We start from the raw sequence: 23,361 nt of genomic DNA, 5'->3' as shown, positions 1-23,361 counted from the left end.
TTTTAGCTCACAATGTACCCTCTTCTCCCACTTCTGAACTGAGGAACAAGCAGCATATTTATCCAGAGTATTAACTCACAGACACAGCAGTGAAAATCGTGTTGATGGCACCAACTCCAATGGTTGCATAAACAGGTTGGCTGATTCCAGCTGTCTGGAAAATGCTGGTTGAATAGTAAAAGATCTGTAAAGTAACAGCAATTTAGCCTTAATAAAGAATTCTAGCACTGATAGCTTGAAAGGGAGAAATATTTTAGGTTGTTTATTTTTAGTTGTTTCTATTGAATCATGATCCCTAGAACACCCTAAAGATTTTATCTCTCCTCTCCTTACAGCCAATGAGAAACCACTATCAATCTTTAGTATTTAAAACTTCTGATTGCTTAAAATTCTCCTTAAATTCAGCTGAAAACTCTGAATCTGCATTATCCTGACATATACTTTTTTAATTTTTAAGTTTTTTTAAGTTATAAAGTATATACAAAAAAGTACACCCAATGTAAGTATACAGATTAATTTTCACAAACTGAACACATCTGTGTAACCAGCGCACAGACCAAGAGTAATTTATTTCCAGTCCTCCAGAAGCCCCCAGAACATCCCCCTATTTTTCCAAGGAAACTCTTCAACTTCTAATATCATGATAAATTTTACCTACTTCTGTACTTACTATAAATGGAACCACACAAAGTGAATTATTTGGTATCGGGCTTCAACATTATCTTTGTGAGAATCACCTATATAGTTGTGTGTATTTGTACACTGTTCATTATCATTGGTTAGTTTTTTTGGTATTAATATACCACTATTTATTACCCAATCTACTACTGATGGATATTTAGCTAGTTGTCATTTGGGTGAATATGAACGGTGCTGTTATGAACATTTTAGTACAATCCTTTTGATGAAATACGTACACATTTACATCTAGGAATACAATTACTAGACTATAGTGCATGCCTATGCTCAGCTTTAATAGATACTGGCAAATGATTTTCCAGAAAAGTTGTATCAATTGACACTCTTACCAGTGTGCATAGGAATTCTGGTTGCTATTGTTTTCAACCCAAAATTTTTCACAAATCTCAGTGAACGTAGAGAAATCTTCAAAATCTCTCTAACAGTGTTTATTAATAATTAGGTTTTTACATCTTTTGTAGGCCTTTCTGTCTGTCATCTTTCATTCTTTCTCCACTTAACACATCCTGTTCCTGGCACCTCTTCTTGTACAGATAGGGCTAATGGAGAAGGACTGTGCAGATTATGTTCACTGAGGAGTATCTTACAGCACATTGCACACTATCCCACATTTTTAGCCTGCCCAACAGCCTCAGTTCAACATTTCCTGGATGCCTGTAAGTCAGGCACTGGGACAGTAGCTAAAGCAGGGAGGTTCAGAAAGATTAAATATTGTTCCTTTGGATATACAGGCTGAACTAATTTGGTCTCCAAATGCTGAAGTTCTGTAAAATGTTAGATTGAAATGAACATCTAGGACCCCTTTAAAGGAGGACAGAGATGACAAAAGAGTAGTATTCAGTGTGTTGAGTGAGGTTCAGGTCTCCTTTTGCTTCAACTGATGCAAATTACTTTCTTTACCTCTCCCAAGGCTCTGCCCATCCACAAGCCACCCCCTTGTGGATCTGTGATTGGCTCATTATAGAGGAAGCCCAAAGCACATTTTTAACAGCAGTAAAAGGGGGTAAGTGATTTTTTTAAATCTAGTTTTTTTAGCAAATGCTTACTTTTCTTCTTTTATTAGCTAATTTTTGCCAATACAACAATTTTAGTCTGTGTAATACAATGATTTCAGTTCAAAACGTAAAAGCTAGCTAGTTTAATATTCAGTATGTTTTCTAGTCATGTCTGGTCTACTATCCTCAGTCACCAGTTTCATGCCAGTTCACACTACTATTTATTTTGTTTGCTGAGTCCTCAAATAGAGTGAAAGTTTCTTGCATGGCAGAAAACTTTTGTGCACCTAGCTATTTGGTTCTATCTATCTATCTATCTATCTATCTATCTATCTATCATCTATCTATCTATCATCTACTTATTTAAAGTAGGCTTCACATCTAGTGCAGAGCCCATTGTAGGGTCTGAACCCACAGTCCCAAGATCAAGATTAACAGTCCCATGATGCTCAATCAACTAAGCCACCTAGGTGCCCCTGGTATTATTGGGTTAAACAGATGTTGGAGGTGGAGGGTTGGTGGGAGGAGGATGCCTGGGTGGCTCTGTGGATTAAGCATCTGCCTTCTGCTTAGGTCATGATCCCAGAGTCCTGGGATTGAACCCCATGTGGGGTGTCTGCTCAACAAGGAGCCTGCTTGTCCCTCTCCCTGCCCCCACTCATGCTCTCTCTCTCTTTTAAATAAATAAAATATTTTTTAAAAAACAATAAAAATACATAGATAAAGGGAACCATGAACTCATTTTGCCTAGGCTATCAGAAATCCTAAATTTGCTACTCAACTCCAGAAGGCCCTTGTAATTTAGGGCGTTTTAAAAATATAATTATTCTCTTTTTCCCTCTTTTGTGTTAATTATGATTTTTGCCTTCCATCTTAATAGACACACAGTACCACTGATTATTGACATTTCAAAAAACTCTAAGCCAATTTTAGGAAGTGGATGAGGCAAAACAAAGAAAATTAATGCTTACTCAATATCTGTTTATTATAGTAAAATGTGATGTCAACATTTTAAAATGCCTTTTTGTTATTTAAATTCATACCCTTTCTTTCTCTATTTTAATTCACTTTGCTTTTAAATTAGAGAGTATTCTTAAACTTACCCCATTGATTCCAGAAAATTGCTGAGCCAAGTGCAGCATCAGTGACACTAGAATAGGCTGTCTGTAGCTGGAATTGGTGAAGAGTTGAATTATGGAGACTACTTGTTCACTTGATGCTTCTTCCTTTTCTTTTCTCATCTCAGTGATGTCTTTGGTAATATCAGCATCTCCTCTGAGTCTTTTCAAGCCTGTCCCCCAAAATGATCAGGTTGGCACAACTCAGGTCAAAACAGAAGTAAATTATAGTTCCACATAGCCCTTTCTATTGCTTTACAGCATAAGTGCTGACATTCCTTTTTGTTAAGTTAAATCCTGTTTTTAAATTTAAAAAAAAATTGGTTTTATCTAATGACCAAACAAATCCCTGATCTTTATTATCATAGAAGCATAATGCAAGTAAAAATCTTTTAGAAGCCTCTGGTTGAGTCCAGTACCCTGCACGTGGGTTTCCCATTTGGGCTCCACGTGTTTAAGGGTTTGAAATGGCATGCATGAATCATATTGAAGTGGTCTTTCACATTCTTCTTACATGTATGTAGTCATTGACTTCATCTGGAAAACCCTCATACCAGCTTAACCAGTAAACATTCATGTACACTGCTTTTCATTGGCTAATAGTTCCAAAACACGAGGAAGAAAAAAACAACAGACTTACTTTTCTTTGCTCTGACTTCTTCATCCAACTTAATGTAAAGGTATCTGGGGCTTTCTGGACAGAAGAGGAGCAGCAAAGACTGGATGATGGCTGGCACACCAGACAAACCAAGTAGGATATGCCACCGTTCATGATTGCCCAGGATAAAGTTGAGGCCAACAATCTGAAAAGGCAGGGAGGAACCATGGCAACTGCACAACACTTTGGGCCTGCCTTCTGCAACCATTTGTTGAAAAAAGTACATTGGTTATTTAATAGTAATCCCTGATAACTTTGATTCAAGTATGTCCAAAGCAGAAACTATTAGTAGCATGTCTTACCTTAACTAAGTTTGAGACTGTTTTATGAAAAGTTCACTTAGGTTTGTTTCCATTAACTTATGTGGGCCATTTAGGATGGGAAACAACTAAATTTTTAAGAACACATTTGACATCTAAAGCAACACCAAAAATCATGTGTAACTTTGGACCTTAAAAAATTTCTTCTTAGATTACCTAGAACTTAAAATGGGATTACATAGAACAATTATTGTAATAAAAACCAGCTTTGTCATCCTTAATGCAGGGGTTTACCCTCTGATAATCTTAAGCTAGGGATTCTAGGTCTCTGAGTCCATGGGATAGAAGGGAAGCATAGAGCCAGCTGAACAAAAAACTGCTATGGTAATCATATATACGCTAATTTTCTAGGTAAGATGCTCAAACAAAGGAAACCCAAGCAGTCAAAAATGTGAAATTTTCTATTGTTTGAAATCTGCACAGAATAATTTAATTCTAGACTAGCTCCAGAAGTTCAAGACCTGGCATGTTGGGTCATCTCTAGTGCCAACCCTACCACATATCCAAGGGGAGAAGTGAGGAATGGAGTACTAATAATTTAGCTTTGAGCTAAAGAGCCTAAGTTTGTATAGCATCCCCACTCCCAAGAGTGGAACTAGTTTTTTTCCCTCTATGTTGGTCTACCATGAGAGTGGACTGTCAAGGAGGGAAAAGTTGGATAAAGCAGAGGATGGGTGAAGTAGGGGATAGGAGTTTTTACCTGACTAATAAGAATGCCTGTGACAATGGCCAGCTGATGAAGGGTACCAAGAGCACCTCTGAGTGTGGTTGGAGCAATTTCACCAATGTACATTGGAACCAAGCCTGAAATTAGTCCTGCATAAAACATGAACATAAATGTGAAAGTGCAGCTAGGACTATCTCAATAACAATAACTTGGTTTAAGTATAATCAATATCTTAACTGAAAGTCCCTTTCTGAGTCTGTTGGAAGGAAGACCCCTTGTCCCCAGTCATAGACAAGTTTATGCAAAGAATATTTGTTGATAAGACTTGAATGAGGTTGTAGTTGGATATAGGAATAGAAAGAAATGGTTAGTCATGGATTTACCAATCACTCATAGCGTTGCCTTATTTAGTGAAAACGATGTTAAAATTGATTTTACATCATAATGCCTTAAATTGTCTTCAGAAAAAAGACTAAAGAATGCTTTAATAATATTCTTAATCTAAACTCATGGTATCAAAGGAAATTAGAACATACCTAGGCCAATCTCTTTACTTGATAGAGATGAGTAACAGTTTATCCAAGGTCACAGAGCTTTAACACCAGAACTGCAAGCCCTGAGTCTCCACAATGCGGAAGTACCTCAAGATTACTGTTTGAGTGGTGAGGGAAGTACGGACAGGTGGAAGAGGTTAAGGAATTCAAGGGCTCTTCCCCCAATTACTCCCACCAGAGCATTATCTTCCAATAATGGGCTTTGGAAAAGATTCTGGTGCTTAAAGGAATAAAAAAAAAAAAAAAGAAAAGAGAAGAGAAGAGAAGAGAAGAGAAGAGAAGAAAGAAAAGAGAAGAAAAGAAAAAAAAGAAAAGAAAAGAAAAGAAAAAGAAAAGAGGAAAGAAAAGCACTAGGCAATCCAGCCTTCTATAGCTTTCTTAAATACAGATGTAATCAGTCAGGTTGGAAATGGTGGAGCATCCAGCCGTTTACTGAGTGCATAAAAAGGTCAGACGTTATCAATAAGCAAGGCTGAAAGTAATGTTTAGCATTTCCTTAAGAATTTAAAAATAAGACTTGTCAGAGTCTTCCTCTTAGAGAGTTTCTCTACAAAAATGGAAATGTATGGTTTTTGTGTAAAGAATGAATCTGGGAACCATTTCAGTATTTTTTAATGCTTTAAATTATTCTTAATATCTCACGTGAACAGTTGCATGATTGATATGGCATCTGAATTTTGGCTGACATTTACATATAACTCTAATGCGTGGTCTGTTGATCTTAAATAAGAAAAAGCCTATTTATTTGGCCCTATTCTAAGCTATACTCTCTCTGTAATGCTTCCTATTGTCTCTCCAGAACATAATAATGCAGATAAATTCACAGGTCTGAGTTCACATAATTTTAAAGTCAAAAAGTATTTCCTATAATTTTTAGCAGTTTTAATGCTCAGAGCAGGACGAGGCATCATTTTAAAAGATAGGTGGGAGTACAAATTACTTGGCAATGCTAGTGATAGGTTGCTCCATATCATTTTATAGCATTTCTTTTCAATTTCCCAAAAATATTTGTGATTTTTTTTCATAATGTATTTTTAAAAAATGGAGAGAGAAGAAGGAAGAATCATGATGATTTGGACCTCCTTGATAGTGTTATTATTTGCATTTCACAAAAGATCCACTTAATATATCTAAGGCCAGACAGAAACGGTGCCAGAATTAATTCATTCTGAATTTAAATCTCTCCATATGTGGGTTGACTCTTCACCTTGATAAAACTACTCTAACTTTCAGCTACTTGTATTATCATTGAAAGTAATGAAAATATACTTTTAATTAAGTTATTAACTTGTGGGTAATTTAGACTTTTGTTTCAAGGGATCACTGAAGACACATGGAGCTATATAAGTCTTTTCTCTTTGCAAGTAAAAGCTATAAACATTTGATAGGTCGTTTTGTGCTCTTGCACCTCCTCCCCCAGCCCCAGTGAATATTAGTGCTTTGATTTACAACTTTATGATTTGGGACAATGGATTAAAACCTTGGCTCCAAACCATCAGAATCAGGGATTCATTGGCATTGAGAAGCTAAAGATTTGGCTATTTTAGAGATTAAGTGATCCTCCCTTTGTTCAGACCTCTGCTGATTAAATTTGCTTCTGAAAGTTTGAAACTTCCAAAAGTTTGAAAAGCTGTTTCAAGAACTAGTGATTCCAGATATTCAGATATGAGGTTTTCAAGGGGAGCATCCTTCATCCATGATGAACTCCCCTATCAGCTGTTCCTGCCTAACTACCTCTACCTGTGGTCACAGCCACTGTAATGCTTCAGGCACATCTGAATCCAGTTGTTAAGGGAATGTGGTCTGAGAGATGGGCTTGGGTGTCCAGGTCTTTCTAGGAAGGAGAGACAGAGACTCAAGTGGCCAAGTAAGCCGTAAGAGCTGAGTCGGGGGTTCTGGGCGTAGCAATGTGCCACTGTCTACTGTACAACAGGAGCAATAACAGCAGCTAGCTTTTCTTGGCAGCTTAGACAGGCAGATTCTATGCTGAATATTTCACATGTATTCTCATAAGTGCCCTACATGGTGGATATTATCTCCTTCATTTAACAGATAAGGAAACTATGAGTTAAATAATTTATCTGAGATTATACCACTAGAAATTTCCATGAGCAAGAAGAAGCTTTGCAACTCCCACTTACTGGTCCCAAACCTCCCTGACTCAGAACTTCAACTTTATGCTATCGCCTTTCACTTTTGTGATGCCACCTCTGGCTCAAAAACTTCCCTACATGTTACCTTATCTGCCTTTAGAATAATTTTCAGACAAGTAAGTGTGTGTGTGTGTACATGCACATGCATGACTTACCACAGTAGAGTCCTGATAAGCTTCTTCCTGAAATTATAAGAATGTGAGATGGTCCCAGTTTTGAAAACCCCATCAGGAGAGCTCCAGCTAATGAGAGAATGTTGGCTACCAACATGGCTTTGACTCTGAAATTTTAAAAAGCAAGGATTACAAATTCAGCATCAAAACTTGATAAAATTATTTGCTTTGAGAGTATGCTATTTACCTAAGAGCAGTTATTGTAATTTTGCTGAAAAAGTTAGTTGGGGAAATTTAAACCATGATTGCTAGTTTATCGGTGGACTAAAGCATTAACAATAATGTTTATAATGAGAAAATCTGATTTTCATGCATATGATGTCCACATTTTAATAGAGGTGATTCAATTGTGGCAATGACTAGTTTGATTTAAGATAACACTTCTCAAATTTTTCAGTTACCTAATTAAGTTTTCTACAAATTGATTTTTTAAAGTAACAACTGTGTGGTGATAACTACATTCAACACTGTAATTCTAACCTATTACATCCTCTTTCTTTCCCCTCTTTCTTCCTTCCTCCCTCTTCCTTTCCTTTCCTTCCCTTCTCTTCCCTTAACCTTTCCTTCCATTCCCTTCCATTCCCTTCCCTCTCCTCTCCTGCCCTGCCTTTCCCTCCCTTCCCTTTTTCTTCTTTCTTTCTTTCTTTCTTTCTTTCTTTCTTTCTTTCTTTCTTTCTTTCTTTCTTTCTTTTCTTTCTTTCTTTCTTCTTTCTTTCTTTATGGTGCAGGTTTTTAGTTGACATAGATGATGTAAGGAACTTTCAAAGTTAAATTTGTTTTGATAAGAATTATTTGGAACTAAATTAAAAGATACTTTTACTTTAGCCTTATCACAGAGAATTATAATTACTTATATTATAACATTGTATGTAATGGTATTTTTAGAACCTATGAATTAATGTTAACCAATGTAAAATATGTAATAAAGCTGACAATAGCAACAAAAACATTATTTTCAAAATTAACCATATGAAAATTAACAATATTTATGATGTCTGATACTTTTCTTCCTATTAAATGGGAAGGTGGGGCACAAAAACCTTCAGAGTTCAATAAAGTTCAACAGATGATAAGGCAGCCAATAAAAGAATCTGAATGGACAGGTGTGGAAATATTGTGCCACAAAGAGATGTAAGCATCCTGTTATGTTCTGTGTTGAATAGGTGAGCTTTTCTTAAGCAACTTTCTTTAATACCAGACTTTTTTTTTTTTTCTGGAGAGTAAAACTATGTGGCCTTATACTGCAATGATTGCCCAACAAGTGTGTGATAGGCTTAGTAATATCCCCTAAGAGTTCACATCCTAATCTCTCAGACTCTGGGAATGTATTTCCTTATATGGTAAAAGAGATTTTGCAGATGTGATTAAATTAAGGATATTGAGATAAAGAGATTATCTCAGATTATCCTGGTGGGCCCACTGATGGAATCACAACTATCCTTATAAGAGAGTGGCAGAGGAGAAGATTATGTAATGGCAGAAGTAAGATTGGAATAATGTGCTTTGAAGATTGAATAAGGGGCCACAAGCCAAGCAATATAGGTGACCCCTGGAAGGGGGAAAAGGTCAAGGAAATGAGTTCTTCCCCCAGAAGCTCCAGAAGGAACTAGCCCTGCTGACACCTTGGCTTTAAAACCAAGTGAAGCTGAATTTGAGCCTCTGACCTCCAAAACTGTAAGAAAATAAACTTGTGTTGTTTTCACCACTGTTTACGGTAACTCATAAGAGCAGTAATAGAAAGCCAACATATGAAAAATGTCAACTACTCAAAGGGAGGGGAAACAGTGATTTAGAGCTGGCCTGTTTCAGAGCTGCAGAGCAGAAAAAGACAGGGCTATTTCTCTGTGAAGTGCCCTTTCTCTACATAAGGACGGAGGGCAAACAAATTTAAAATTTTACCTTGAGAAATTGTTATTAGCTGGCTAGTAGTATATATTCTGTTAGGAAGTATATTCTGTTAGGGAGAAAAACTCTTAAAAGAGATAGCCTGAAAGTATATTTGAGGCCAAATTGCTCTAAAGTCCGTCTTCCTTACCATCAATGGATGCTAGAGCACTTTGCACTACTTAAAGGATTTTTAACTTCTGCTTAGGCAATAGCCAAGAATAACCCGAAAATACATGGAATTATTGAATCAGGGAGAAAGAAATATATTTCTAAGTATATTTCTTTAAATTTTGCTCCAAATACTCCTGTTAGCATAGGTTTTAACACTGTCATCATCGTCTTCATCATCGTTGTCATCAAAGTAAGGCTATATTCAGTACCTGCTTACTCTGTGCTAGGCATTGTGATAAGTCCTCTATCTGTGCTCTCGTAATTTTCACAATAATGCCACGAGTTAGGTATTTTTTTTTTCCCTCAGTGTAGATGGATGGGGAAACATGTTAGAGAACTTAAGTAACTCACTCATTTTCACACAGCTAATAAGTGACAAGCTAGAGTTTGATCTGTGTGAAAACAAAGGTTAATGCTTGGTTTTAGTGAGTTCTGTTTTTTTTATACAAAAGAAAGAACCCATTCAAAGGAAGGCTATGTATACCTTCCTACACTTAACAGTAGTGTGGATTGCACAGACCATGGTCTCCTCCACTATATCATTATAATTAAATTTTAAGTGTACAGCTTCTGGAAAAAGTGACCCTGAGAAGCCAAATCTATAAAACAGTGGCCACAGACATTTATTGCCTATTACACAATTAAAAGGAAAGACTTTTTTTAAAAGCAGTAATGGAAAAATACATTTTTATTTACTTATTTTTAGCAGAGCACTGACTTAGTAAGGAAAATCATGTAATTTCTCAGTGAATCTTCCTAGTAAAATTGTTTTATAGGAGGCTGAACTCTTTTGTCGTAAATTTTGACGTTAAAATTATCAGTTTTGTGGCTGTTAATCATAGAGAATCATTTTTCTCCTGAGACTTGGAAGAAGCTTCCCTTTTAGTTTACCGTAAGTCACTTGATACATGATAATTTGACATTGATTTGGAGTATGACCATTGTTGATGATACATTCTAAGACTTGAGAGGGTATGCATCCTGTTTCCATCATGAGGACATGAATTAAATGTTTGAGTACATTACTGGACCTGCCAAAAATTTCATTTCTAAATGAGATGAGAGCAAGGGCTGGCTGGTTCGTTCTTTCTTTCTTTCTTTCTTTCTTTCTTTCTTTCTTTCTTTCTTTCTTAGCTCTATGCCCAACTTGGGACTTGAGCTCATGATCCTGAGATCAAGAGTCAGGCTCCACCAACTAAGCCAGTAGGGATGTGAAAAAGTATAAAATATCAATAGCTGCCAAAAGAATTGGTTTGCTCATATTTTAAATTTTAACTTTGCTTAATTTTGTTTATTTTAGAAATAGTTAATATAGAAAAATTTTCAATGACTGCTTAAACCAGTTTGGTTCAAATTAAAATGATTTTTAAATTTTTTAAACAATTAAAGTCAGTTTATGAACCCTGAAATTTGCAGATTCTGATTTTAAGTTCAGCTAAATACCAGTAAATTGGTAAAAACGTGAGAAACTGACTATTTTATGGTATTATTGGTATTCATTATTTAAGAAAACTTCTTGTAGTCTTATTATATAAAATCTCCAGTGCTAGAGGAGGAAATTATCAGAATTTTAGTAACAATAGAGATAAAATTATAACTTAAAATAGGAATTTTAAAAACGAAATGAATTGTAATCCAGAATTATTAAAATAGTTATTTATATCACTTACATCTTAAAAGGTTTTTGCATTTTCTAAATTTTCCATACTTGAATATTTATTCTTATCATCAGGGAAAAGATAATAAAATGTGGCCTCAAAACAGAAAATGAATATAAAAAAACAAACATTTGATTTTCTGATTTTATTTCCTCTCTATGTGTGGCTATGGAATCTCAATTTAGTATGTCACATGACTAAGTGAATGAAATTTAAGTGTAAAAGAGTTTCAGTGATTTTTTTTTCAGTGACATTTTTAATCCAAGACACCTGATTAAAATCAGAGTAAAGAAGTGGAAACACTATTTGCTTCGTTTCTAGTTGGGGCTTTGAGATAGCAGTAGCAACAGGTAGAAACCCATGCCAAGTATATGGGACAAATGGGAGTTGGGGATATTGACTGACCTTAGGACTTGACTGATCCAAATGACAAATTCTAACTTGAAAATGAAAAACTGGATGTCCGAGAAATGAGAAATGGAGTGATTTGGTGAAGCAAACAATGGATTCCCTGGTTAAAAATTTTACTCTTGGCTCTGCCATTGAGTTCCTAAATTAACCATTTGTATAGTGGCTTCTTAATATGTTCTTTTTTTTTTTAAGATTTAATTTATTTATTTGAGGTAGGGGGAGCATGAGCAGAGGGAGGTGAAGGAGAGTATCTCCCAACAGACTTCCAAATGAGTGTGGAGCCTGACTTGGGCTGGATCTCAGGACCCTGAGATCATGACCTGAGACAAAATCCAAAGTCAGACACACAACCGACTAAGCCACCCAGGCGCCTTGATATGTTTTAAAACTAACAAATTCAGAGAATCAAATCATTTCTGTGGAAATACACACAAAACTCATTTTTGCTATAAATGCTTCCATGATTAAGCAAACTAGGGCAACGGCTTTCTACATTATTTGTTCTAAAACCAACCTAATTCATAGAATCATGAATTGAGAAGCAACTCTAGAACTATTCCACAAAAATAAAGATGATTTCTTTCTAAACAAAGTCTTAGAAACCCCCAATACTAAAGTTTCCATGTTTATGCTTATTTATGAAACTTGCTTACCTTCCAATCCGATCCCCTAGCCATCCACCAAAGAATGACGCAATCATTCCACCAATTGCAAAGCTAGACACAGACAAGGACCAGAGCATGGTGACAAGGTTCGAAGATGCTGTAGTCTCTTCCTCTGCCAAAGGGGTTGGTATTGAATCCATTAGGCATGGGGTTGTGGGCAGTTCCTTTGTACTGTTGATAGTATAGTTGTTGATAGCTTTTCGGTCATCCAGTGGAATACCCAAAACGTATGCATAATGGGATATTATTATCTGAAGAAATAAAATAAAGAAAAGTAGCTCCAACAGTTCAAGTAATCTATACACTTTTTGTTTATTTTTCCTTTGGAATGTTTGTCAGGTGTTTAAAAGGGTCATCCCGATTATGTGTATTATATACATACAATCACAGATAGATTTACTTATAGTTGACTATATCCTGTAAAACAGAGGTTGCAAATTCCAGTGCACACAGAAACTAGGCAGGAACAAATAAGTGAAGGAGAGCCTTGATAACCAAAGGACTGAAGTACTATCTCTATTATTGAGAATATAATAGCAAGTGGGCAAGATTATAGCACTGGAAAGCATTTGTCCCACCTAAAGAAGGAAGCTGCAAATGTGACACTAGTGTTCCATAACCTGTAAGTTTTAAAAAGAAGCCAGAAACCTGGGTTTTATGTAAAATTCTTCAAGTTTTAAATGCAGGAAGCTATTAAAATTGAAAATATTCTGCAGGCTAAAAAGATAACACTTTTCACACCAGTGTTACCTGTGCACAGCGGGGTTTAAATAGATTGATGCAACTATTCTAATAGAAGCATAAAAATGACTATAAGAAAAAAAGATTGGGAAAGATGAAGCCAACAATAAAGTTAGTATACAAAATATAAACACTAGGTGCAAAATAAAATAAAATAAAATAAACACTAGGTGCTATTTCCTTGCTAGAATTATGCTATAAATTTAACAATAAACTTCCTAGCAGCCAGCGCAAAGAGAGGAAACCAATCATGTTGATGAATTTGATGAATTTCAAAGATAAAAATAGCTGAGTTGCCCCTGAGAAGGGATTAAGACCTGAAGGACTTTTCCCTTCTGTGTCCTCATAGATTTCTGTATGTAATAGAATGAACAGCATTCAAAACTAAATTTCATCGAGCCATAGTTTATGATGTGTTTCAATAGAGGCAAAGATCCTACCAATGTGTAATTGAGTAAAGGCACAGCCTTTGGGCTTCCTTTCTTGTCCTTCCTCTCAGGGCTGATTGGGTCACTCTTCAGTGGCCTGGGAGGACCTCTGACAAGGGCCTGGCATGAGCTGCTCTAGGCTGCCAGTCATGGGCAAAGCCCTATGTGATGAAACCTGCTCAGTGAGGGACAGAATTGATATCCTCTTATGATAAAAGAACTTTGACCAAGACAGTTGCCTCATTAGTAGACCATTCTACATGGATAATAATGCATAGAAAAAAAGGCTGGAAGATAATATTCAAAATGTTCTCAGCTGTTTGCTCTATGTGGTAGAGTAAGTATAGGTGATTTGTTGTGAATACTTTCTGTAACAGGTATGTGTAGTTTTTATAATCATAAAAAAGTATAATTTTAAAATCATAAAAAGTATACATTTTAAAATTTATAAATTTAAAATACCCTAAAATAATGCCACGTGTCATTCCACTAACAAATGACGCTGGATGACTATTCTTTAATGGTGTTTAAGTGGCTTGTTAAACACAGAAAGAGGGGCTTTAGAATGGGCACCAAGCCTGATGCCAGTGGGGGATCCATGTTTTAAAGTCTCGCTCTAGGACTTGGATTGAAGGAGGGGGAACTTTAATTTTCCCTCTCCTTCCCTGGAGAGGATGATTTAAGTAGGAAATGAAAAGGTCTTACACAAAAAGAGGCTCTTCTGATTCCAAATTATGCTGATGTTGAACCAAATTTTAAGAAGGCTGCTAAGTTGGCACGTGTTGTCATCACTCACAGAAAAAAGCTGTGGCCCCCAGCATTGTTATCCAAATCTTTCAATCTCATGATAATATGGCACATACAACCAAAGCATATCTTCTGGCCCAAGGAGCAACACTTTTCAGGTGACAGACTAGAGCCAGTACACATTTTTTTTTTTTTTTTTGGAGTCCAACATTGTAAGGGAAACAGATGAAATATGATGTATTCATAGAAAGCACCCAACAAATGCTTGTGCCTTTAATCTTATGCCTCTTCTCCCCCACCGCCCCACCAGCTTCTCTCCTCTTTCTCTCTTTACTCACCAAACACTTCATTGAACACCTTCTTTATGCCAATCATTGTGCTTGACATTGGTTACAGGAGGAAGAAAAAGACGCCGATCCTTCCCTAAATGCCTCAATTAGAGCAAAGGGAATGAAGTCCTGGTTCCCCCACTTACAGGCTGTGGGAGTGAAGAAAAATGACATCCCTCTCCTATTTATTCATTGGATACCAGAGTAGGGATGCACAAAATAAATGAGGCACGAACTAGGGGTGGTGGAGGGGGAGGAGGGCGGGTGTTGGAGGGGAATGGGTGACGGGCACTGAGGTGGACACTTGACGGGATGAGCACTGGGTGTTTTTTTGTATGTTGGTAAATTGAACACCAATAAAAATTAATTAAAAAAAAATAAATGAGGCAAATGATAGGAATTATTCAAGATCTTTAAAAACCCCCATCCGGATAGTTATCATGGTGAAAATCCAAATTTTGTTGGACTTCTTGACTATGATTTAGCAGTTTTATATTATCTTTTTTTAAAAGATTTTATTAAAAAAATAAAAGATTTTATTTATTCATGAGAGACAGAGAGAGAGAGAGAGAAGTAGAGACACAGGCAGAGGGATAAGCAGGCTCCATGCAGGGAGCTGGCCTGGGACTCCATCCTGGGACTCCAGGATCATACCCTGGGCCAAAGGCAGTGCTAAACCACGGAGCCACCCGAGCTGCCCAGTTTTATATTATCTTATTTTGAATTATCTAGGAGAGATAGAATTAGGGGGGAGGGGAATGGGGCCTTTTTAGTGTTAGGTCTCCTAAAGTTTATCTTCTGGCCTCGAATGGGGCATAATAAGGTTTCTGGAGGTTAGACTGGGACAATATATGTTAAAGCACCCAATGCACAGTGAGTTGGTGCCCAGTGAAAGTTTGTGCATAAAATGAATCATATCCTTTTATTCCTCTCGCTTATTTCCCAGCATTTTTATTCTTTTTTTTTTTTTTTTTACTCACGTATGGCTCAGAGCTCTAAATACACTCTTAAGTTTTTTAAAACAACATCTGTAGGCACGTGGTATTCTGGCTTGAGTTTTCAGTGAGCTCAGCGAACAGCAGAGTCAGAGATCAAGAATTGTTTATTACCTTTTCTTTCTTTGTGAGGGTTATTGAGTAGTCAAGGCCAAGTTATCAGCTTTGAAGCCATGCACACAGTGCCTGACAGAACACTGGGATTACCCCATGTTCCCCACGTGGGTACACTTTATCTCTGTGTATGAGGAACACAGATCGTTCAGTCACTGACAGAAATCGCCAAAAAGAGATTTGAATTGTATGTGTTTCACTTGCCTCTTGAGGTGCATTGATCACGCCAATGTCATATCCAAACTGGAAGGAGCTGAGTGTAGCGGTGAAGACAGTGAGAACCAAGGTCCCGGTGATCTGTGGGTAATGAAACACAGGGCTGGGAAACACTAGGCAGTTTCAGTTACCTACCCTCCTGGCAGTCTGTAGCTTGGACTTCTGACAGGCTCCACAGGCTGGTTCTTGCTCCTTGCTACTTATACACAGTGTGCCCTATGCTCCCAGCAGAGGTCTTTCATTCGGGAATGCAAGAGCCATCCGTCAAGTCCTCTACATTGCTAAAGCTGAGAAAAGTTTGGGACAATTTCTTCTGAGACAGGAAGGAACCAAACCTCCTTTTCCATATATATATATAGAAAAAATATATATATTTTATAAAAATATATTTATATTTTATTTATAAATTTATATTTATTTATAAATATATTTTATATAAAATAAAAATATATTTTATAAAATATATATATATTTAAGATTCAAAATCAAGATTGAGGACTAGAATTGCTGCTGACCAAAGGACACTGCCATGATAAAAACAGCCAATTTATATCATTGGGAGAAGCCAAAAAGGCACTAGTAACAGAGATAGGGAGGTCTGGGCATTGCTACGGTACAAAACCACCTCAAAACTCATACAAGAGGCATCACTCAGGCTTTATCATGACCGCATCAATATCCAGGTAAGGATAATCTTCAAGATTTGTAACTAATTGAACCTAGAATTATGGACTGAAAGATGTTATTTTCTTTCCAACTCCATGTAGCTACAAAACTCAGTGTAGAGAGGGACAGAGTATTCACTCCCTTCAACTCATAAATACATGTCTAACCTTCTTAGAGAAATCCCATCATACATGTAGATTCATATATCAGGATATTTGATTCAGCACTGTGTGTGTGTGTGTGTGTGTGTGTGTTTGTGTGTGTGTGTGTGTGTGTGTGAGGGAGAGAGAGAGAGAGAGAGATAACAAGATAGCAAAAATTGTAGAAAGAACCAAAATGTCATTCAATGGGAAATGGCCAGATAGGTTCAAAAACACCATGATACATACAACATGCCATGCTGCAGTTAAAAAGGGTAATGTGATCATTATGTACTAACTTATTGTTAAGTGACAAAGGAAGGTGTGTAATCTCATTAAGTTTTTGGAGGCTTAAACCTGAGTATTCCATGATTTGTGCATGTTATATGTAAGTCACATTATATTTTCTTGAAGAACAAATAACAAAAGGATGACCATTGAGGAATGTGCTACTAGAGAAGGGAAACAAAACAGTATTTTTTTCTTTAATTTTTATTATCAGACATTTTATAAGGAAATCATTTCATGTATAATATATAATTTAAATGTTTAAATAAATTGCATGGAATATTGTAGAAACTTCATTGAACAAATGAATGAGTCATATCAACATGGATTCCAGCTCCCATTTGATATTTAGGGAGTATTATGACCCAAACCACTTTTCCTATAGGATCTTCAGATTTTCTCTAAGCAGCAGGATGATTGTAAATCTCTACTCCATCATGAATAGTTTATTAGCTAAATCTCCTCGTTCCTTAATAAAGTTAGAGGTCAGAAATCTCAGTGTCATCATCAATGAAGTATTATCACAGAACCAGCCTGAGAGCCCTTGAGTTATAGAATGTAGAGGTTCTAAAACTAGACCCCCATTGGAGAGCTTGTTACTGGTGTAGTTTCCTGGTGTACTATTGGGTTGGGATGTCTGTGATGAGAATTGGAATCTGTAGGTTTGTACTCTCTTTCCACTAGTTCAGAATGAATTTCAGGTGGCACCTCTGTAGGCTTTTCTTCCCAGCACCTTTCTTCTCTGAAAGGACTTAAAACTATCCCCAAAGGTATGATAATATATTATCTTGAAAGAAGCATATATATCCTATATCCATATATATCCTGAGGGAAGCATACATATATATAAAATATACATTATATTGAGATATAAATCATATATGCCTATATATAATACAATAATTACAAATAAATTCAAAGTATATTAACTGTAACTGTGTATGCACATACACACACACAATATGCTACATTGTGTATGGGATTACCAGAGATTTTGAATTATCCTTTAATATGTAACTAGATACCTAATACCTAGTGTCTCAGGCAACCAAACTAAAATGAGTTCCATTTACTTGGTTGATAGTTTCTCCTCAAATCCTTTTTCCTCTTCAGCTGTTTCCAAGGACAGGGAATTTTATCCTTTCATTTTATTTGTAGGAAGTAACCATCATCAGCAGTGAGGGAGCCAGGGGCCACCTTGACAAGGCTTCCACCCACTTCCCTGAAAGTCTCCATCACTACAATCTAGACAATCTGATAATGGGCGCAATGCAAACACAACTTCAAGGCCTAATACTGAATATTTCTGCCTACTGCATGCCTATTCATCGATATAGGTGATTATCTCTTTTAACTATATTGGTTTTCTCTTGCAGCTATAACAACACGTATTTGTTATTTTACAGTTCTTATAGGTCAGAAGTCTGGTATGAGTCTCACCAAAGTAAAATTAAGATGTTGGCAGGCTGTGTTCCTTTTTTTGGAGGCTGTCGGGGAAAATTTGGGTTGTTGGTAGAATTCTGTTCCTCATGGCTGTAGGACCAGGATCTGTGTTTTTGTGCTGGCTGTAAAGCGAGGGCCATTTCCAGCTCTAGAAGCCTCCACAGTCATTGGTTAGTTGTGCCCTTCCTCTATCTTCATAGCCAGAAATGGGCCAGTAAGGTCCCCATGTTGCATTTCACTGATCCTGACCACAGCTGGTGGAAAAGTTCTTCCCTTTGAAGAATTTATGAGATTAGATTTGGCCTATCTGGATAATGATAGATAATCCAGGTAAATCTTCCTATCTCAAGGTCCATAACCTTAATGACATTTGTAAAGTCCTTTTTACCATTTAAGGTAACATTTATACATTCTGGAGACTGGGTAATGGACACTTCTCATGACAGGACCATCAGTGTCCCTATTTTATAGATAGCTAGACTAGTTTAAGGTCTCACAGCCAGTAACTTGTACAATAATGATTTAGACTCAGACTCTATGCTTTTAACTAATTAGTTATTTTGTAGTTCTCATCGGTCAGAAATATTCAAAAGTCAAGCACATCTAAAAGTCTAGGATCATAATCTTCCTAAATAAAAAAAATCTGAGGGTGCACATGTTCACAGAATTTGCCAAGTGTCATGCTGAAGCCAAATCACCAATACCCACCAGTTTCAAGTGCATTTTCCTACTACCCACCAGACAAATCCCCTCCTTCCTCATCTACCCACAAAAAACTTTTATGAGGTTTCTGTACAAAACTACAAAAGAGCAAAAGCTACTCAACTGCTCATCTGTAGCTCAGTTGAAGAAGAACCTCATGGCCTTCCCACCACCAAGCCCAGGGCCATGATGTACTCACCAAGTTTCATCCCTGCATCTCCTTTTCTTCCTGTAGCAGAATGTCCAAGCACTTGGTGTCTTAGTGACTGCCCTTCCCACTCCATCCCTGGGCTTCTGCTCTCTGCTGGCTCTGTCCTCCTGCCCCCACCAGACAATCATATAGTTCCTTTCTTCTTATTTTAACAATCCAACTAGTCACCATGCCAATGGTGAGCAGGGGTGCTATGGAAATGGAAGTTAGGGATGAAGGTGGTGGCCGCAGCAGATCTGGTTCCCCATAATCTCCATCGGCCCTCCCCGGCCACTCCAAATACACACTCTAAGTCACAATAGCGTTAACTGCTCCTATATTACTTGATAAAAATGAAATTTTAATTTTCAAAGATTGAAGTTCTCTGGAGCTCCCATTCCTTTACTTTCTAATCAAATTGTTCTAAGTCATTACTATAGAAATTCTGAGGCTGCCCCTAAGACCAATTTCTCATAGGAATAACGGAAAAAGGAACTGTAAAGGAAACAAAGTTTTTAAACGTTTAGAAATCTTCAAGTGTCCTTTAAGTCCTTGTCCCCTGGTTTTCCTGGCTGCTTGTTCGGAATTGGCTTTGGTCTTACCATACAGGGGAGGGAGGTGGCTGCAGTTTCCCCACTTTAACTTCCTAAAATAGAAATCTCATCTAGTTGGTCATGTAAGGAACAATGTTATCAATTTTAAGAAAGTTACTTGAATTCCCTACTAAAGTGATAATTCCAAATATAGAAGTCTCTGGAGCTGCTTGATTGCATTTCTTCCTTTTTTTTTTTCTTTTCTTTTTTTTCTTTTCCTCCCTCTCTCTTTCCCTTCTTTCCTTCTTCTTTCCCTATTTTTCTCTTTCTTTCTTTCTTTCTTTCTTTCTTTCTTTCTTTCTTTCTTTCTTTCTTTCCTTCTTTCTTTCACTCTCTTTCTTTTTTTTTTTTTCTGTTTTATATTCAGGTTTAATTTACCTCTCTGAACTTTGCCTTAAACTGGCTCTTTGCTTTCCATCTTTACTTTTTCTGTTGTGAAATGACAATAGATAACATTTGTAGTCAATCTTTTATGCGTGTTGATATTAGGCTTGGTCAAAAAAGTTTTGTTTATGAGAGGGAAAATTACTGAAGACTGCTAAGCCTGAATGAATTAGCCCATCAATCCTACCCATTAATCTAATGTCCAAGAGATTGACTCAAGGATAGGTATATAGGAGCTAAGAAGAACAGTGAGAACTTAAGGACTTACCTAGTGCAGGCTCTGGGTTCTAAATGGTTCACCTGTTCTTTCAACAACTCTGTAGGTAGTAATTATTATTTTCATGTCACATATGGAAAAACCAACACACAGAGGGTAAGGAACTTGTCCAAAGGCTACATACCTACAGAGTGGCTGAAGGTCTTCAAGCTTTGTCTTTTACCTCTTCATAGGCTACAAGATATTAAGCCTGACTCTTAGAAGGACTACTTTCACTCAGAGCTTAGTAATTTTAAGTTAGAGAAACTAGGTTCTACATCCAATGAAAGATAGGCCACAGGATAAATATGGGATTCCATAGAATGGACGAGGGCTGAGCCCTAATGTAAAACAAAGTGTGGTGTTTATTTTGTGGTTTAGAAATCATATGGGGTTTGTTAGAAAGGACAAACCAACGTGGAATTCAGAAAACCTAGAAGAGTCCCAGCTAGGCCCTTATCCCTGAACCTGCTTCTTTACCAAAAAATGGGTATAATAATAGTTATTGCATAAGATTATCATAAAGGTTAAATAAGATACATAATATAGTCTTCCTACAAATAGTGAGAGGGCTATAAAACAATCACATCTTTAATCACATTAGCATCTCACTTATCTCTCTTGTCAACCAACAATCTGTCAACTTTTCATGTCACCAATAATCTTAATAACAAAGTACAAGAAATTATCCCTATTTTATAGGTGAGGAGACAAGGGCTTTAGTAAGTGATATGTCCAGTACCAAATAGCTAATAAGTAACAGATACTCTAGTGTTCAAACCAAGAACTGGTGTTCATAAACTCCCATTGCTAAACAAACAAACAAACAAACAAACAAAAAAAAAACCAGATTTTAAGTAGCTACGTATTGACTTGGTATGGAGGAGAAGCTGATGTCTTTCCTCTAAACTGCATGGCTCCAAATGCCAACCTGAAGGTTATCTCGCACCCAACTTTGGAAAACTCCAGGGACCTCTCAGGCCATAGAGTTTTCATGCTGAAAGGGATCTTAGAGAACAGAGGATTCTAGTCTAATTTTTATCATTTTTCCCTTGAAGAAACTGAATTCAAGTCCTTGTCTGAGTTATACAGCCCATTATTGGGCATATTCAGTGTGAGAACTCAGGTCTCCTGACTCTCAGTTCCATGCTTATCCCGCTTCTTTCGAAAGGTCTGGGCAGATTTACAAAGCTGAAACATTGTACTCTACATCAGTTCTCATTATTTCTGGGTTCCATTATTAGGCAAGAACCAAGAGCCAAGGAATTTCTAAAGCAACAATTTCTAAAGCAAATTTCTAAAGGGAATTTAATGATAGTTCAAAATGAAGCTTGAGCATTTACTATATGTCAGACACCGTGGTAAGCATATTACCTTCGCTTTTGCAGTATCTTATACACTTTAGTTATTTGAACACTACCTTTATGATATTTGCCAAATCTACATGCCATCCATATAGTTATTAACCTAATATTTGTCTTTATATCATCTTTAAAATGCTAACCATTTTAGTTCTATCCTGTGCTATAATAGAAAATCATGAAATCCTAGTTATTTTTAAAATACATCATACAAATACATAACTAATAACATTAAAATATTTGTCATCTGTGTCTCTCAAATATTATCACATTTAGATACTCCCAGACTATAAAGAACTATTATAATCCCTGTATATCTTATATTATATTCTCCTATTATATCCCAATATGTTCTTATTTTGTCACAATATAGAAAACTCAAGCTCAGTTAAATAACTTAACTTTGGTCTCAGAGCAGGTATGTAGCATCACCACACTCCAAATCCAAGCCAGGCTAATTGCAAAGTCTGTGCTCCTACTTTACTGACATCAAAAAGTGCTCAGCAGAGTAAATTAAAATCAGAACTTGAGAGATCCTACTCCAACAGGGCCACAGACTTACCTCTTGGTGTGATTGTGTGCAGGGGTAGGTGCGTGTGGTTGGGGAAAACTTATAAGGGAATGACAGCACTATGAGCTTTCTAATTTGAAGTGTTTATTTTCAAAAGTATCATATCTACAGAGAAGTTGAAAAAGTAGCGCAGTGAACACTCCATACCCTGTGTTCAGGAATGGTTACCATTTACATGCGAGCACACGCACGCACGCATACACGCATACACGCATATGTATGTAGTTTAGTTGGAATCATTTGAAAATAAGCTGCAGATATTAGAATCACTTCATTCCTAAATACTTTAGCATGTATTCACTAAGAACAAAGACATTCTCCTACATAATTACAATGCCATCACCATATCCAAGAATGTAATAAATACGCTAATATTATCTACTGTAACAGCCCATTTTCAAAATTTCATGACTGCCCCCATATTGTCCCTTACAGCTGTTTTCTTTTTTCCAGGATCTAAGATCGCTTGTTGCACTTGGTTGTCAGTTCTTGATCTCCTTTTATCTAGAACAGTCCTTCTACCTCTTGTTTTTCATTCATTGTCATTTTTGAAAATTTCGGACCAGTTTTCATGAGTCGTTGATACAGGTTAATTTGCCCTTTTTCTGCACATTCTTTCAGAATTAATTACGTGAGAAAAAGTTACATAGACTTCTCAGCAAACAGCAAATATCCTTAAAGTTCTGAATAGATTACGTGGTATAAAATCCTGACTATGATATATATTTTAGCAGCCAAATCAACTATCAGTTGGCCAAGAGAAGTAGCCTTGATCTGTGGTAGGTACACCCAATATCCCCCAAATCCTCCATCTGGACTTGAACAAATCCAGATTCATTTGGATTTCCTTAAGCTGATTTAAAATGAACATAATGCTGCTCTACCTTGTCTTCTGTCATTTTATCGGTTAGGAGTCCTCCTCTTAACTCCACGTCCTGTGATGAGTGTGGCACATGCCGCTGGCCAGCCGCTGCCTCTTTCCAGCTTTCTACTAGTTATACATTAGAGGAGGAGGAGCAAGGAAAGGAAGCGGAGTGGTCATTTTTATTAAAGTCCAAATCTAATCTT

General features: G+C 36.7%; 1 protein-coding gene across 7 annotated transcripts in view; it reads right to left on the bottom strand.

Annotated features, from left to right (window-relative positions):
- Window positions 1–23,299, bottom strand: part of SLC2A2 (solute carrier family 2 member 2) — a 28,408-nt gene extending 5,109 nt beyond the window's left edge. Inside the window, exons 1-10 of one of the 7 annotated variants that reach the window (XM_072752231.1) lie at window positions 23,178–23,292; window positions 19,138–19,340; window positions 18,234–18,509; window positions 15,688–15,780; window positions 12,118–12,380; window positions 7,320–7,444; window positions 4,491–4,606; window positions 3,453–3,615; window positions 2,798–2,985; window positions 80–184 (exon numbers count right to left, since the gene is read on the bottom strand). In XM_072752231.1, the coding sequence (XP_072608332.1) occupies window positions 80–184; window positions 2,798–2,985; window positions 3,453–3,615; window positions 4,491–4,606; window positions 7,320–7,444; window positions 12,118–12,269 (849 nt within the window). In that variant the 5' untranslated portion in view covers window positions 12,270–12,380; window positions 15,688–15,780; window positions 18,234–18,509; window positions 19,138–19,340; window positions 23,178–23,292. Of the gene's footprint in view, window positions 1–79; window positions 185–2,797; window positions 2,986–3,452; window positions 3,616–4,490; window positions 4,607–7,319; window positions 7,445–12,117; window positions 12,381–15,687; window positions 15,987–18,233; window positions 18,510–19,137; window positions 19,341–23,177 lie in introns of all 7 variants that reach the window. The other 6 variants (XM_072752232.1, XM_072752234.1, XM_072752229.1 and 3 more) reach the window with 6 other exon arrangements.
- Between the last annotated feature and the right edge of the window lie 62 nt (window positions 23,300–23,361).

Source organism: Vulpes vulpes, chromosome 3 (genome assembly GCF_048418805.1).
Source record: "Vulpes vulpes isolate BD-2025 chromosome 3, VulVul3, whole genome shotgun sequence".
NCBI classification, from domain to species: Eukaryota; Metazoa; Chordata; class Mammalia; order Carnivora; family Canidae; genus Vulpes; species Vulpes vulpes.
Note: the sequence above shows the minus strand (reverse complement) of the source record. Positions and strands in the feature narration are given on the sequence as shown.